Source organism: Rattus norvegicus, chromosome 10 (genome assembly GCF_021556685.1).
Source record: "Rattus norvegicus strain SHRSP/BbbUtx chromosome 10, alternate assembly SHRSP_T2T, whole genome shotgun sequence".
Lineage (NCBI taxonomy): Eukaryota > Metazoa > Chordata > Mammalia > Rodentia > Muridae > Rattus > Rattus norvegicus.
This window is the reverse complement of record NC_141543.1, coordinates 56,555,802-56,573,879: the sequence shown is the minus strand read 5'-3', so window position 1 is coordinate 56,573,879 and position 18,078 is coordinate 56,555,802. Positions and strand designations below refer to the sequence as shown.

The 18,078-nt window shown below is 39.5% G+C and overlaps 1 protein-coding gene across 1 annotated transcript in view; it reads left to right on the top strand.

Moving 5' to 3' along the window:
* Dnah9 (dynein, axonemal, heavy chain 9) overlaps positions 1-18,078 on the top strand; it is a 353,020-nt gene that overhangs the window by 189,587 nt on the left and 145,355 nt on the right. The window contains 3 exon segments of the mRNA NM_001427097.1: positions 7,990-8,155; positions 10,607-10,709; positions 11,162-11,401. Of these exon segments, the coding sequence (NP_001414026.1) occupies positions 7,990-8,155; positions 10,607-10,709; positions 11,162-11,401 (509 nt within the window).

Here is an 18,078-nt window from a genome sequence, read left to right as displayed (position 1 = left end):
AAATTCATAATTTTGTTATCCTTAAAAACTGAATAATATTCCATTGTGTAAATGTATCCAATTTTCCCGTCCCATTCCTCAGTTGATGGACATGTAGGTTCTTCCTGTGAACACCTATTGTGAGCACAGCAGCAGTGAACACAGTGGGCAAGTATCGCTCTCTGTCTTAGGGTGTATGTGCAACGATGCATATACTCCTTTAAATATATGTGTAAAGATAGTATGGCGGACCATGTAGATCTGCTTCTAGGTTTTTGTGGAACCTTCACTCTGATTTCCCTGGTGTTTGTGCTGCCCTGTACTCAGCAATGACTAAATATTCCCATTCCCTTCACCCTTACCAGCATTTATCATTATTTGTAGATTGATTTCTGTTACTCTTTATTTGTTTTGATGTCATTTTTCCCTTATCCATTCTGACTGGGATAAGATGAAATTCCAAAGTAATTTTAATCTGGATTTCTATGATGACTAAAGATGTTGGACATTTAAAAGAACGTTTCTCAACCATTTGCATTTCACCTTTGAGAACCATGTTCAGCTTCATGCTCCATTCTTTAAATTGGCTTTTTTTTTTCTTGGTGTTTCATTTTTTGAGTTCTTTGTGTATTCTGGATACTAACCTTCTGTCAGATGTATAGCTGGCAAAGAATTTTTCCCATTTTATAGGCTTCATCTTAGGAAAAGTTTCTATTGAGTTATAACAAATATAATAAATTACATATTAAAAGTATAATCTTTGCTAGGGTTTGAAATATCTGCACACTGATAAAACCATTGTCATTACTGAAATACTGAGCACAGCCACCCAGGATCCTTCGTGTTCTTTGATAATCCCTTCTTGTTTCTCTTTCCACGCTGCCCTATGCCAGATATCCACTGATCTTCCTTCACAGTCGATGAGTTTGTATCTTGTATTATTTTATACACTGAAATAGCGTATGTGCTCTGTTCTTCCTGTTTCCTCACTCAGCTGCATTTTAGAATAACCCATGTTCTTCAATGTCAACACTTCATTTTTTCACTCCTGAATAGTAAGATAAAATTTGTAAAATACCCCGGATGATTCCTAACACACAACTGCTTAGTAGAGGGAATCTATTATTACAGTAATATTAACAAAAGTATCTCTCAAAGTTAAGAGTCTATATAATACCATCCTTCCTAAGCCACAGCTGCCAGAATCAAAAGAGCATAAACAAAGTTTTCTTAGTTAACAAAGAAGCCAAGCAAAAATTATTCTTTAAAAAAAGCTAATATTTTTTTGAAAAAGATGTTCTTGCTTTGAAATAAGGAATAACCCCCCCACTTCACAGGCCAATTCTGAGGGATATCAGGAACATTTTGCAGCTCACACATTGTTCTTGCCCAGTAGATGCTTTTGTTCCCTCCACACCAGAAGCTCTTATATAGAGAAGGCAGCTGCTGACTGTACCTGCCTCTCTTCTCTCTCAAGGCATTCAGTTCTGGGGTCTCCATTGAGTCCTCTTCAAAGTGACTGAAATGCAAATGATGAATGTCCTTCAGGCTTTCCCATGTCTTGCATAACTGTATAGACAGCACAAATTCAAAGTTAATGTAGTCACCCTTATGCTACACGCTCCATCCCCAGCCCCTTTAGTTTACTCGATCCCCCAGCCCATCCAGTAATTTATTACTTCATTGGTAATGTTTTTGGTTGTAAGTAGCAAAAAAACTAATAATGATAGCAAAGAAAACACACACACACACACACACACACACACACACACACACACCAGGAAGTACAAAGGTAAACATTTACAAACTCTAGATCCATTGTTTAATGATACCAGTATTAAATATTGTTATTCCCCTGGCTTATCATTCAAGATGACTGAATGGCTTTTGCTTCATCCATTGTATTTTCATACCAAAGAGGGAAATACATGGCTGCAGCAATGGAATCGAAGCAGCCTGAGCTATATGGGGTAACCTAATATAGATGGATAGATATGGATGGATACATGGATGCATGGATACATGGGTAAATGGGCAGAACACTCAAGAACCTCGAAGGTTTATACATATGTCTCCTTCTTCACACTATGGTCATCCCAGCAGGAAAGCATCAAAAGGAAATGAAGTCGAGAGCCATGGTCGTCACAGCTCTGAGGGAATCTTTCTCATAAGACAAGCACACAAGACTTAAGGTTTTAAATGTGTCTCTTGTCAGAGTTAATAGCACAGTTGCCTGACTTTATCAAACTTTACAACACTTCTATTTGATACCCTGTAAGGCATGCATCTTTACCTTCACAGTAGAATGCCTGCAGTGTGCTCATAGTTTTTTCTTTGACTGTGACTACAGCAGGACCTCCCTTCACCCTTTAACAAGCTACTCCCCTTTCCAGGCACAGCCAGGCTGGCAAGGCTATGGCTGAGGTCTCTGGTCTCCACCCCAACAGACTCTCCACAAAGCAGCTGTATAGTTCTGCCTTCCTTTGCTAAACAAGTTGTTTATCCTGGGTTCTGTTTCAGGCTACTATGATGAAAGCTCATTTTAGCCTTATTTTAATATCTTCTGTGTTGAAAATCATTGAATATCTTTATGTCTCCTAATAGGTCATAGTGAATAACTATGACCTAAACCTTCAAGAATTTGTCACCTGAAATGAGTTTTCATTTAGAAGAAGTGGGATTGTACTGCTAATCTAAGAAGTTGTGGTTACCGGAATTAAGCATAGATTTAGCTCTGAGCTTTCAAAAAGGTGATTCATAAAGCCAAATGGGAGATAAGTTTTATGGGTTATGATAACTGTGTCATCTTAGATTACTGTTACAAATGTCTCTTTCCAAATTGTTTCGTAGTCCCCTTAGGTATTTGTTTTACTAGATCTGTTTCTGTGTCTCCTCCATTTGCTCTCTTCTCATTCTTTTTTGAAAATATGAATAAGTTTTTAATTTTTTTAGTTCTAACCATACTAATAATCACTTTGTCAATGCTCTAAATATGTCAGTTAAAAGAAGATTGTCAAAATTAATTTAAAAAACTAAGATCCTATTATATGTTATTTACACACAAACACTCTCAACTGGCCATGGTAACAGTTGTTAACCATAACTAAAATGAAACTAGAGGAGTCATTTTCACTTCATATGAGACCTGAATACGTTTTTTAAATGATGATGATGATGACAATGATGATGATGATGATGATGATGATGATGATGATGATGATGATGATAAATTTTCCAAAGAGCCACAGTCTGATCAAGACAGAAAAGGGAAGTAAAGAACTTGGTCAAGGTCAATGGAGTTAGAAGGAACTGGCTGAACCTAATGCTCATGGTTACCCTATATTCTCTTATTTTCTAACTGAGATTAGAATTATTAGTTCAACAAATACTTTAGAGCTTAATTATACAAATTAAAGAGGAACTCAGATGTCTGAAAGTGGAAGACAAGTCTCTGTAACCTGCCCATTAAAGCTTAAGGTTACTCATTACCTTCAAAGCTCTACTCAAATCCCTGCCTCCAGGGAGTGCTGGGCTTACACTGCTTAAGTAGATAGCTCTCTTTTACTCAACATCTTCCCAAAAGAAAATGACACAAACTAGTGCTAGGTCATCTGCAATCCGTCATCTAGTGAGCAAGAATTCTGCTTGGAATTGTAAGTGATTCAAAGCACAATGAAACTGTGAACCGTGAACAACAGAGAAGTCATCCCATTGACTATGAAGCATAGCACAGCCATTAAAATCCTCTTTCAAAGGCATCTTTATTATCAGATGGAGAAATTTGCCATAGAGTCGGACATGGTGGCTCACATTCGCAATCCCAGCCTTCCAGTGGTTGAGGCAGGAAGTTTTTTAGTTTACGGAAAGCCTGTACTTTATACTGAGATTCTGTTGCCAAAAAATTATAAGAATTATATAGTATATTAAATGAGAACTGAAATATATAAGCAATATGTTTGAAACAATTATGGTTTGTATATATTCAAAAATCTAATAAAAACAAGTATATCAAAGTACAGGACACAAAAATGTTGAAGGAATTGCTAACTGCTAGGTGAAAAAAATTTGGCCAATTGTCACTTTCATCACTGTGAATTTTTATGCATTCTAATCTTCCCAGAATGAATATGTATGATTTTATAGTAATGCAAAGCAAGCTATTTCTTGAAAGAATACATCAAAAGGCCTTACAGATACAACCAAAAAGTTTTAACATATGAAAAACTTAAATAATCTGAAAGGAAAATAGTTCAAACACAAGTACACAAATCATGCGATTGCAAGGAAAGTCATGATTAATTATTGATGCTATCTATAAAAAAATACGGAGCAGGCAATGAGCTGAGAATTCTAAAGGCAAAAAGCAGATTAGAGGCCTGTGCAGACTTGGTTGCCAGCTGTGGCTTCCCGAGAGTCTGCAACCAGGCAGACGTGAGGTAAAGCCTCTGCTTTGTCTCTTTGTAGTCATTTGATATTCGTAAAAACCTCTTGATTTATCTGAAGCCCAGTCTTCTCTCCGAAAATAATTTTTGAGAGGTAAAGACAGTTCATCAGAGGGCTCTAAGAGGAATTAGTAATGTGGGGTGTGTGTGTGTGGGTATGTGGGGGGGTTATGTGTCTGGGTGTGTGTGAGTCAGTGCTCACTACAATAGGTCTCTGGCATACCATATGGATGTATGAATGCACTACTCTTGAATCTAGATTCTGTAGAACCAGAATGATCAGAAACAACCCAGAGAGGCTGAGGATGAAGGCACAAGAGTTCACTCATCCAGTGTGATAGCTAATATTTATTGTGAAATTGACAGAATATAGAATTACCAAAAACACAAACATCTAGACATATCTATAAGGAATTTTCTAGAATGAGTTAACTGAGGTAGGACAACCCACTCTCAACATGAAAGCCAGTATTCCAAGGGCTTGGGTCTTGACCTGGATAAAAATGAAAAGCAAATTCACCTCTCTCAGCTTCCTGAAAATGCTTGCAATGGACCAACCGCATTCTGCCTCCTTTGTCTCAAACTTTGCTTTCAACAAGTAGTTTGTTATAGAAACTGGAAAAGTCACTCCTGTGTCCAGTGAGGGAAAAAATAGGATCAATAACCAAAGATCTAAATTCTGGTTTCAACAAGGAGCTTAACCTACCTTCCTTAACTTCTGTGCCTTTAGCTCCAATACGGAGATAAGAATTGTATTTGCTGTTTCTCAGGGCCTGTTATATTCACTTATCCTCAATGGGATTAACAATTCCTAAGCACTCTTCAGTGTGCTAAAGAATATGCTAGAAAAAAAGCAAAATAATCCCTGTCCTCTTGTTTGATATCTCACCTGCTCTTTCTGTAGAAGAATCTATGCTCTTGAGGACAGGAATTATTAAATAGTGATGAGTGTTATAAAAAAAATTAACAAGAGTTAGGAAAAAGATGAGGTCTTAGTTAGGGTTTTACTGCTGTGAAAAGACACCATGACCAAGGCAACTCTTATAAGGACAACATTTAACTGGGGCTGGATTACAGGTTCAGAGATTCAGTCCACTATCAAGGCGAGAACACGGTGGCATCCAGGAAGGTATGGTACAAGAAAAGTTGAGAATTCTACATCTTCTGCTGAAGGCTGCTAGCAGAATACTGGCTTCCAGGCAGCAAGGACTAGGATATTAAAGCCCATTCCCACAGTGACACACCTACTCCAACAAAGCCACACCCACAAATAGTCACTTCCTGGGGGAAGCATATACAAACTGTCACAGATGTGGTCTCTAAATTAGAGTACCATGAAAGCCTTACTGGACAGGGGCATTTCTGAGTGAGTAAATGAGGAAACAAAGCAGGCCAGCATTTGGAAGACACAGATATGAGGCATAGGAAACAGTCAGAGCATAGGCTCTGGAGCAACGAATCCTGATTAGATCTGAAACAGGTGACTGAGGCAGAGAGCAAAGAGGTTGCTCAGCCTGAAGAGAGGAGCTGTACTTAAGCAGAGCACTGACATGACCTGGGTTGCTCTTCACAGGGCTTCCCCAGTTGTTTTGAGAGCATAGTGAAAAGATTGGAAGAGGACATTAGGGTGACCAACTAGGGTACTGTAATTGTCATGTGACAGCCAGAGCACAAAGATGGCAGTCACAGTAATACTGAAATGGTCTTCACAGACAAGATAGCGCTGCTCCCAAAGCCAAAAACTGAACTGTGGTATTCTATGCATGCCTTGAGAAGTTCAACAGTGCATAAATAAGGTGGGCATGACTCAGACCTGTGTGTGACAAGTTAGAACTCAACCAGAAACGCTCAGAGAGGCTTGCTCCCTTTATCACTCCTGTTTGTCTTGCAATATCAGTATATGACAGCTTCTCTCAAACTTAATCCACACCCACTCCTCAGTCCCACCAGGGTACAGAGCCACTCAATCCCACTCCCTCTTAGATGTGAGCAGAAGCAAAGTGAGGTTTGAAAGGCTGAGGACCATTGCTTGCTCCCCCTGTCTTTCTCAGGAGAACTTCACATATTCCATTTGAGACAACCAGCACCCTCCAAGGCCACTTCTTGCTAACGGGGGTGGGGGGTGGGTTGGGGGAGTGCTTTATTCCTCCACCATCTTGTAGATGGCTAAAAAGCTTAATCAACCCAAATTACCAGGTCTGCTTAATTCAAAGGGCTGATTTGAATACCATTGCCTTGGGAGGTTGGAGAAACAAGTATTCCTAAGATCTTTCCTATTAACAGGACTGTTCTCAAAGCATGTCCTTGGCAGCCCATTAATTATATTTCATTTTGACAGATTTCATATATAGTTGTTATATCTTTGGGGGGGAGGAGAAGGTGTTGGGTGATTAATTGGTTGATAGTGTATGTTAATTGCATGCTAATTAAATTTAAATTTAATTCCTATTTGAAACACTTAATTTAACTTCAGCCCAGGAAATTAGAATATTCAAGCATCTTGAAGGAACTTGTCTTTCTATCTGTCACCTTCCTTGTCTGTTGACACTTTCTCCCTGTTTACAAACTTGTTCTTCAGGAGAAGAAATCAGATGGTTCTTAGGGCTCCCAGCTGTAATAAGAAAGTGTTGGTTCTTGCAATCCATAAATATTTAATTGCTTTACTAGAAAAAAAGTAAAGCCTAACTTTCCACCCTATTACTTAAGTGTGTTCTCAACAAGCCCCATCAGGCTGGAAGCTGTGTGCCTGATTCCTTCCCTCTGGCTTGATAATGGAAGAGATGGCTTGAGGAGAGTGCCTGTACTTAGTTCTTTGAAAGTCACTGTTCTACAGCAATAGGGGGCCATAGGACTGAAGGCAGGCAAGGGCACTGATGGATACTCTCAGACATTCTCTGAGGCTGTTTTTCTGCTCTCCCTCACTGTGAACCCCAGGAGATGAAAATTCTGCAAAGACTTTTGGCAAAATGTCTAGTGATTCCTCCTACAGCTCTGAGGGTCAAAAGGGACCCCCAATTGAGCTCTGGATAGGAGCCATGGCCATTAGCCCCCTTTGTGTCTTGGGCACAGTGCAAAGGTCTGTGGGGGCTCCAGTTCTGTGTAGATTTCCTTGGGGTTAAAGACCTGGCCTGGTGACTGTGAATGCGACTCCAGTTTCTAACCTATAAACAACTAAAACTTGGGAAGCACAAGTATGGCAAGGACATAGGTTTTGGGGCTTAACTCCTCTGTTCTGCTTCCCCTTAGTAATTCTGTTCAGTACTTCTGTGCCTTCGTACTCCTAGCTCTGAAGCGAAATATAATTTGTTTCATTATCCTATGTTGTAAGAATTGGATGAATAAACAACACACACTATAAGATGCTTGGTTGCCAGCAGGTAGTGCTACCATTTCTGCTTGACTACTCCGGATTCCTCTCCTGGTCCTACAGAATGACCAACCTACCAGTAAAATATCTGCAATTTGTGCATAAGCGAGATGTCACCTCATCTTGTCCTGACTTGTACTGCCTCAGTATTCATCTCTGAAGTTCTGCCTTTCTTCCCTAACTAACTGGATCTCTCCTCAGCTGTCCTGGAGAAACCTCTAGAAAAGAAAGCTGGAAGGAATTATGGCCCTCCAGGTAACAGGAAACTCATCTACTTCATCGATGACATGAACATGCCCGAGGTGGACGCCTATGGGACAGTACAGCCCCACACTGTCATCAGGCAGCACCTAGACTATGGCCACTGGTAAGTGTCCCCACAGAAGGGTTTCAGGACACTCAGCTCAGTAGGTACTGCAATGACAAACTTCTGTTGGCCCTAATACCACAAAGGGAGTCCAAAGTAAAGAAGATCATTCCTCGGAGGCTTCTGTGCTTCTTGGTGTGCTCTCTTAGACAGAGCCTCCAGGTCAGAGGGGTACGGAGCTCTTACCCCAAAGGGAAACTACAGTTTTCTTCAGGACACATTTTCATGAGCTATGGAGATTGGGAAAGATGGGTATGTTGGAAGAGTGGACAGAAGCTAGGAAGGGAATTTTAAATTTTATTGGCTATATACTATATACATATATGGAAACACACCAAATTTAAAGCTGATGACCCACAGTTTTAAAATAAAACTATCTCAAATTTACACCCTGTGAGACTTCCTCTAACCACAGAGCTAAACTCCCCACTCACCTCCACTGTGGCCTCCTACAGAGATGCTCTGATAATAAGAGGTACACTCCCAGATAACTTGCATGGTATGATGGTTTGTATATGATTGGCCCAGGGGTGGCACTATTAGGAGGTGTGGCCTTGTTGGAGTAGGTGTGTCACTGTGGGCGTGGGATTAAGACCCTCATCCTAGCTGCCTGCAAGTCAGTATTCTGCTAGCAGCCCTCAAATGAAGATGTAGAGCTCTCAGCTCCTCCTGTACCATGCCTGTCTAGATGCTGCCATGCCCCTACCTTGATGATAATGTACTGAACCTCTGAATCTATAAGACAGCCCCAATTAAATCCTGTCCTTTATAAGACTTACCTTAATCATGGTGTCTATTCACAGCAGTAAAACCCAAACTAAGACACATGGGTTTGATGTCTCCAGAGAAATTATGAGTCTTAGTTTCTCTTGAAACAACCTAGTTTTTAGTAGCAGACACTGAACATAGTCTACAGGACAAAATCGGTGATCTAAAACATGCCTGGCTCCCCTTCTTCCTTCTGTAAAGATGGGGTGGGGGTTCCAAGAGAGAAATGAGAGAAGGATCATAGTAAAGATACCAATTCGAGTTGCTTCTCAATCCTTCCTAAAACCTCTGTCAAACACCATTAGCACCTTGACTGCAGTCTCCACACTAGGATTTAAGCTACTAATTGCTATAAGAAAGGTAGAATGATGGCAAGGTGTTTAAATGGGAAGTAGAAACTTGACAGAAATCCTGCCCTGTTGCTTTCTCTGTATGAATGTACTTTCTCTGAAATACCGATCTCCACCCTCTTCTCTCTCCTCAAATTCCCAACGTACCAAAACAGATGACTTGGCTTTCACTGAGGAAACTAATGCCAAGTCGATCCTTGCTTCTATACAACTTGCTCACTGCCTTGCAAACCCTGTATCCTGGCCTCCCATGACATCTCTCCTAAAGCATGTCTCCCATACAATGGTTCTACTGACTCCTGCTTCTATAACTCTGTACTAGCTAGACCCCATCATCTCCTTGTTGGCTCTTTCGTGTCACTGAGACTTTAGTTGTTTTTTAAAAGTCATTTATTTCCCTATGGCCAGTCTCTTCTGTGTATAACTAAATTTCCCTCTCTGTCCTTGCTTCCTGCCTAACTTCTAACTCACTCAATACATTGTTCTTTGATTACCTCCCCCCAATTTCTGAACTATTCCTGCAAACCTATTAACTATTATTCCTGTAGAATTCAAGAGACCCTATTGAAAAGAGGTATTTCTTCTCTCTGCAGTTCTAATGGGAGTACTGGATTCCATTGCTTTCTGGGCAGCCACATCTTTCTGAGTTTCTTCTTTTCTGTCAGTCCTCTTCTGTGTGCTCTCCTCCTGGACTACTTCTGTGGATACTGGGATTTTCATAATTTCATCTTGGGCTATTATTTCTTCTTATTCTCTCAGTAAATTTAGAATTCTACTTTTTTATTTAATTGCCTATAGTGGATTGAATGAGAATGAACCCCAGAGGTCGATATGTTTGAATGTGTGGTCCCCAGTTGATTGAACTGTTTTGGGGAAGGATTAGGAGGTGTGGTCTCATGATGAAGATGTGTACTGGGGTTGGGCTTTGCAGTTTCAAAAGACACATGCCATTCTCCATGCACTCTCACTGCTTCAGGTTGTAGAGTAAGATGTGAACTCTCCTCTATCCCTTCTGTCTGATATCATGAACTCTAACCAATCTGTACCAAATAGAACAATTTCTTTTATAAATGTCCTTGGTCATAAATGTATTATGACAGAAATATAAAAGTAAGACACAACCAAACATGTGAATGATGAAAATTGTCCTACGTCACCTTGAGGAAGTGCTACCTCAGCATGCAACTCTCATTATAAGTTTGCTTAGTTTTGTTTAGAGACAATTCCACTATGTAGCCCAGGCTGCTCTCTTACTCACAGTTTCCTGCCTTCTGAGTATCTGGGTTATGGACATACACCACCACATGTGGCTCACTGGAGGTATCTATTTCAGGTATGATCGGAACAAACTGTCTCTGAAAGAGATCATGAATGTACAGTACATTTCCTGTATGAACCCCACTGCAGGCAGCTTTACCATCAACCCAAGACTCCAGGTACAGAAGGAGGCGGCGGGTAGGGGTGTTACCTCTGAGTCCTAATGCTATCTATCTGGGCTGATGACCTTTGATTACTGGTCTTTCCTCTGCCCAGCTTACTAAAGTAGCAAACCAACTTGCATATCTCAAATAAGAAAGGAGCCTCGATGGAATAAGGATCTAGAGTTAGAGGGGTTCACAGAGTTCACACAACTCAACTCCCTCATTCTTAATATAAGAGATTTCTGATTGATAGAATTATCTTCCTAAGGGTGCACAGACGCACTGTGTCAACTCAGATTTGAACTCAGATTTTTTTCCTCATCTTTGATTAAAGCTTCAATGCCATCATCCTCCTAGTCATTTCATGTTCAACCTAAACTTTGATACAGAATCTTTGATTACTGTCACTAGTCTAGAGCAGTGATCTTCACTTACTTCTCTCCCATGTGTCTTGTTTTCTTCTACAGCGCCACTTCAGTGTGTTTGCCCTCTGCTTCCCAGGAGCTGATGCTCTCTCTTCCATCTATAGCACCATCCTGACCCATCACCTGAAGCTTGGAAACTTCCCCACCACCCTGCAAAAATCCATCCCTTCTCTAATCAACCTGGCTGTCACCTTCCACCAGAAAATTGCCACCACATTTCTGCCCACAGCAATCAAATTTCACTACATCTTCAACCTCAGAGATTTTGCCAATATTTTCCAAGTAAGTTCATAAGATACTATGAAATCTTGGAGATGATTTATATGGTCCTATTCCTAATTTTTAAAAAAATGATAAATGGCAAACTTCTTTGAACAAAGACAAGAAGTGTATGGAGTTGGGATCATGAATAGGTAAAGAATGTCATGATCTCTGTGGGAAATACTTTAACAAAGCAATGTTTTATTTTAGAAGTATACTATTTCTCAGTAAGAGAACATATTCCTCAGTTGGTTTCTTTGTTCTAAGGCTTACCATTGGGGAGACAGTGGTACATTATTTAGTGGACTCCTAATACACTCGTGTATGGGGAAGAAAAAGGAAGAAGATGGACAAGAAAGAGAAAAGTATGAAAAGAAGTCATAAGAGAAGGAGGAAAGGGGAAAGAAGAGAAAAATTTAAAAAAATAAGAGGGAGGAGAAGAGTAATGATTTAGGAATCCTCCATCACTTGTGATACTCATTGTTTTCATGATAAAAAAGAATGTCTCCAAAGACAGACAAGTTAGAAAATGTGTTTATAATACCCCTAAATGTCATTCTCCGTCTTCTGATACAGCGTCAGACCTACGAATTCGAGGTTCAATTCCAGATCAAAACTGTTTCAGATATAGTCTAGGCTGGTATCCAACTTGAGGTCCACCTGCCACAGCTAGTTGGGAACAAGACTAGACTATACAACTAGATCTTACCTCAAAAATATCAAAAGCAAAACCCCACTACTCTGGAAAGTCTGTGGTGCTAGGGTTCCCACACCAAGGGAAAGTATGTGTTTACTCACAATTAGCTCTTACATTTTGAACATTAGTTGAGAGAGACATTACTTATAAAACAACCTCATGCTTAAACTCACTGCAGTGTGATGGAGTCTAGATATTACTATCTACATTTCCTAAATATAAAGCAAGAGGTAAATTGGTCAAGTTCACATTACTCTTCAGTGGCAGCACTAAAGGAGAACTGGTCAACCACCCCTGATCAGAAGCAGACTTGTTTAGGGTCTTGTCTGGACATTCGCCTTCTCATCTAGAAATCCTGAAACCCATGACTCACCTGAATACTTTGGAATAGTTTTATCAAGTCTGACACAAACCTAGATATATATGGGAAGAGATCATTGATTAATTGAGAAAATGCCTCCATAGAATTGACCTGTGGTTAAATCTGAGAGACATGTTCTTGATTAATAATTGATATGGGAGGTTCAGCCCACTGTAAGCAGTGCATCCATTGGTTATAGAAGAAAGTAAGCTGAACAAGCCATGGGGAGCAAGCCTACAAGAAACATTCCTCCATAGCCTCCTTATTAGTTCCTGCTTCTAAGTTTCTGCCTTGAGTTCCTGTCCTAATTCCCCCAGGCAAGCAACGAGGAAAAATAAAACCATGTCTCCCTGGGTTGCTTTTGATTGTGGAGTTTTATCACAACAGTAGTAGAAACCCTACCCAAGACAGACATTATTACCTCCATTCAGTAGAGACTTGAAGTTACTGGCTAGGAAATAAGGATGTGGATGCAGGAACTGGGAGACAGAAAGCTCAAGGTGGTATTAGCACAATGGTTAGAAATGGGTGAGAAGAGCAGTGGTGGGTAGTGAGGAAGCAAAGGATGAGACTACAAGACAATTTGAGACCTGAAGAGAGGCCCTTGTAAAAGGTTTTGCTTTAGTATATAATATTTACCAAGCACAGCACTGAGCCTTTTTATCAACTCTTTCAATCCTCTCAACACCCATAGAAAGTAAAACATGGACTACAGTCAACTGTCTTTAATCTTGCATTCCACAGAGTTGGATTCAACCTACTATGAATGGAAATTACTCTGAAAACTTGGATCTTTACACAACAGATTATTTTCTTTCTGATCAGTGTTCCACTAATCGTACAATATATAGCAACTATTGACCTTATCAACTTCATTAGCTGTTATGCATAATTTAGTCATGGTTGAAGGCATGCAGAAGGATTTGCATTCACTATATGTTTATACTGCTGTATTTCATATGAATACATGAGTGTACATGGTTTATGATACTCAAGAGCATCCTGGAGCCAGGGCCCATGGGTCCACAGGGATGGCTCTATTTCCATTAAAAAAAAAAATGATACAATTATCAGGTTCCATAGGTAATTTAGAGCCACAAAGTGCCTTCCAGAAAGTGGATATTCTATTCTAAGCTTGTTTTGTGTGATGAATCAGTGTCATGGAAGAATCAGAAAGGGGAGAGATGCCAAACAGAGGCTGAGTCTCTTGTTATCCTTGCCTGTCTTTACATAACTCATGCAGTCTGAGAGGCAACACCTTGGGCTCTATATCTCAGCCTGGCCTCTTGGCAGCCTATCAGATGTCAGCCAGCTGTCATAGCATTGGGAAGGACATTTCCCATTGGAGTACTACCTCCTTTGACTCCAGCTGCACAGCTCTGCCCATGTCCCCCCAGAGGACAGCTTCAAGTTCAGAACTTGACCTCTGCCTCCTGTTTTCTTCTTGGCAGCTTGTCTGAAGGCCTGGTAAGATATTAGGTGGTTAATTGAACAGCCAATAGGAGAAATATCCTTCCTACAGAACCCAGCTCATTTCAAGCCTTTGTATATTCTCCACTCATTGTAATCACAGTAGAATTTGGTGGGCTGTGGTCACAGAAATCATGAACCAATTTTCCCTGCTCAGGGGCAGCATATAACAAATTAAGACAGTGCACAATTTGTACTTGACCAGTTCACAGCTGTTGAGCACTTCATTGCTAGTCAGTGTGACTATGATTGCAACAAGAACTATAAAAGTCAAGAAATAATGCCCCTCACTGTCAATTGTCAAACCTCAGAAGCCAGGACTCCCAAGTGGCACTTGATCTCACACTCCACATTTTATGTATGTGGGATACCTCAGAGAGTTAATGAGAAGAAAGAGGCCAAAGTATATATCTGGCTAGGACCACAGGAACTTCCTCTTCTTTCTTTATTTTCTTTAAATTTTTCTTTTTTATACTCTATTGAGTATTGAGCATGCAGGCAGAAAAGCACTCAGGTCCCAAGAATCTGACTTGGTTAATTACCACAAGTGACCACATCCTGTAATCACACCTTATCAAGAACAGCACCCCACACTCAGATTTTTATTCACTCTTCCCTCTGCCTTCTAGCCATCAATATTATCCAGACTTCTAACATCACATATTATTCTGGCCTAAGTGTTAAACTTTTTAACAATAAAATTCAAGTGAATGTTTCCAATTCATTCAATGTTTCTTTCCTTGTTCATTGCTTTAGTTGTATTGTTGGATTTAAAGGAAACATTCAAGGAAGGGTGGGATAGTACAGACCATCAAGTCTAGCACTGTAGACAAAGAAGTCAAAGGCTGCCTTGAGCCTGAGACAGATAGCCTACATAGCAAGTTAAACTATACAGTGAGACTCTGTCTCAAACAAACAAACAAAAAAACAAAAACAAAAAAGTTACATTTATATTTCTTTCCAACCCTTAATTTTTATTTTTCTCTTATGTGTGGATTGTTTTTTTGTTTGTTTATTTGTTTGTTTTTGTTTTTTTGCCCCAACTTCCACTAGAGTTTTTAAGAGGAGTGCTGAGAACAGAATCTTTCACACTCCTAGTTTCTCAGAGATAAATGCTTTAACAGCTCATCAATACAGTATTTTCCATAGGTTTCTTGAAGGCACTCTTTGCTGTCATAAGATGATTGTTTTATAATTTATTAAGAGTTTTATTTAGAACTAAGTATAGTAACTAAATTCATTTTCTGATTGAAATAATTAAATCTTTTTTCTTCCCTAGTCTGATACTATGCTAAATTATGTTACTTACTTTTGAATCATAATAACTTTGTATTCCTGGAGTAACTTGGTTACTACCTGTACACTTTCCTTAGATTCAGCTTTCTAACTTACATAATTTCTACATCTGAATTGCTAAATCTCCATTCTTGCCAACCTAAAGTTCTAAAATCTAAATAAAATGCCTTGGAATTTTTTTCCATTTTTTTCCATTTTTGAAAGATTTTGTGAAACATTGCATTGTACACTCCTCACGGGGTTGACAGCCACCTAGAGTTTTCTTTGCAGAAGTTTGAAATTATGAACTTGGTTTTTGATACACATAATACTACTACATTTTGTATCATATATTTACCACTATATCATTTAACAATAGGTAAAAATTCTGTTGTCCTTATATTGCCTTTGAAGACTTTCTGCAGGCAGAGTTCTGGCTCTCTTCAGGAACTGCTTTTCTTCCCAAAACCTTCAGCTGGCTGGTGGTAGCCCACCTATGCAGCGGCTTCACAGCCACAGACACAGTTATCTGTGGCATTCATTTTTCTCCTGTGTCACTTCTGCAAAGGAATCAGCCACTGTTAGTCCTTGTTTTTGTTTTTTAATGAAAATTGAAAGAACCCAATATTTGACTTTATTAAATGTTTTGGTTTGATACTTGTTTTTTAAAATATATATTACGAATATTTACTCTTTCATTTGTTCCCTTACTATTTAACTTGGACATGGATTCCTTTAGCTTAGTTTTCATATCTTGATATGGTTTCTTATCTTAGTAACTGTCCTCCCGACTTTTCTGTAGTGTTCACTTTAGGGTTTTCAATTTTCCTTGGGCTCTTGTTCCTTCTTGCTCTCTTGTTTTGCCTTTCCTTCCCCCTCTCTTCCCATTCATCCCCCCCCCCCTCTCCATGTGCTCATGGCCTCTCTCTCTCTCTCTCTCTCTCTCTCTCTCTCTCTCTCTCTTTCTCTGCCTCTCTGCCTTTCTCTTTCTCTGACTCTACTACCCTTTTGACTCCCTTCCCATGCCTGAATAAACCCTATTCTATACTAAAAATGAAAAATTCCCTCTGCATTTGCAACATGCAGGTTTGCCGTGTTGCATAGTTTATAACCTTCAGTGTAGCATTCATTTTCAAACATTTAGAAGTTTTGGCTGTTGTTGTTGTTGTTGTTGTTGTTGTTGTTGTTGTTGTTGATGATGATGATGGTGATGATGATGATGATGATGGTGATGATGATGATGGTGATGATGATGATGATAACTACCTAATTTCAGCAAATTCCATGTGATTTCATTCAGTTGAAATTCATTAAGATTCACCATGTTTCCCCTGACACAATTAACATGCACTTTTGAGAAATATGTTCTCAGACTTTAGGAATAGTTTAATCAATACATTAATTAGTACATGTTTTTAAATCATGTAACTTAAGGTTAATATATTTTTACTGATACTGATTTTTTAAAAAAAAATCTATATGTTCTGCAAGTCTTTGAGAAAGATTTGTGAAAATCTCCCAAGTAGTATGAACATATGGACATATCTTCTTTTTCTATTCATTTTTTACTCTTTGAAGTAATATTGACAGAAGATAGAAAGTTAAACCACTCTATTTCCTCACATATATGGATATAGTTAGAACTAGCCCACCTTCTTGAACTGTTGCTTGCATATTAAATGTAATTCTTTACCTTCAGAAAAGCCCTTGCTTTAAAGTTGACTTTGTCTGATGATAGCACAACTAATCCACATTCCTTTAGTCTGTAATTTCACTTGCCCATTGGTGTCCACAGGACACCGGACCACGACCCCTCATAGATATGAACATCTCCAGATGCTCAGGTCCTTTATGTGAAATATCAGAGTAGTTTTGTTGTTGTTTCTATCTTTTTGCCAATGCTGGAAATTGAGCCAAAGCCTCAGGCATAATAAACTAATCTTCTAACTTCTGTCCTTTCCATGGAAATTGATGTAACCTGCACACATCTCCCCTGATACTTCAGATAATTGTCAGGTTACACAAAACACCTAACACAATGCACATGTCACTTAGGTAGTTGTGATTGTTTATTGTTTAGAGACTAATGGCAAAAAATGTACACAAGTGCTGCAGACATAATCCTCTCTGAATATGTGTTATCTAAGACTGGCTGAACCATGGATTGGAGAGCCCACGGTTAGGAAAAGCTTCTTTTCTGTCTTATGCTCAGATTTCCTATATTCTTATGCTTGAGAATAAACGTTAGTGTTATCTATACATTTGGCTTTTAGAAAGCAAGCCTGGCAGTTGTGACTTTCCTGAATACTGTTCATCCGCTCATGTTGTTATACCTAGGCATGCATTTGAGGTTCCGGCTTCCTGTACTACTTTCGTGTGTTTCCCGCCATTCTGTTTCCTTTCTCTCCCTTCTTGTATTCTATGGAACTTCTGGACATTTCTGCTATTTTATTTTCTCCTTCTTTCAAGATATATATTTTGTTTGCTATTCCTCTAGTGAATGCTGTATCAATCAGAGTTTCATGAAAGTTAGTATTTGTTCAGTCCAATGCCTAGACCTAGATCCTCTATGAATTGGGTCTCTCTCTCTCTCTCTCTCTCTCTCTCTCTCTCTCTCTCTCTCTCTCTCTCTTTTCTATCAATCATCATTATCATGACCATCACCACCACCACCACCACCACCACCACCACCACCACCACCACCACCACCATTATCATCTGACTTTTGTGAGACAGGGATGCCCTGGCTGTCCTGGAATTACCTCTGTAGAACAGGTTAGCCTTGAACTCAGAAATCTGCCTGCCCCTGTCTCCTGAATGCTGGGATTAAAGGCATTTGCCACTACCACCCAGCTCCTCCTTTTTCTTTTCCTCTTGGTTTCAGTCATTCAATCT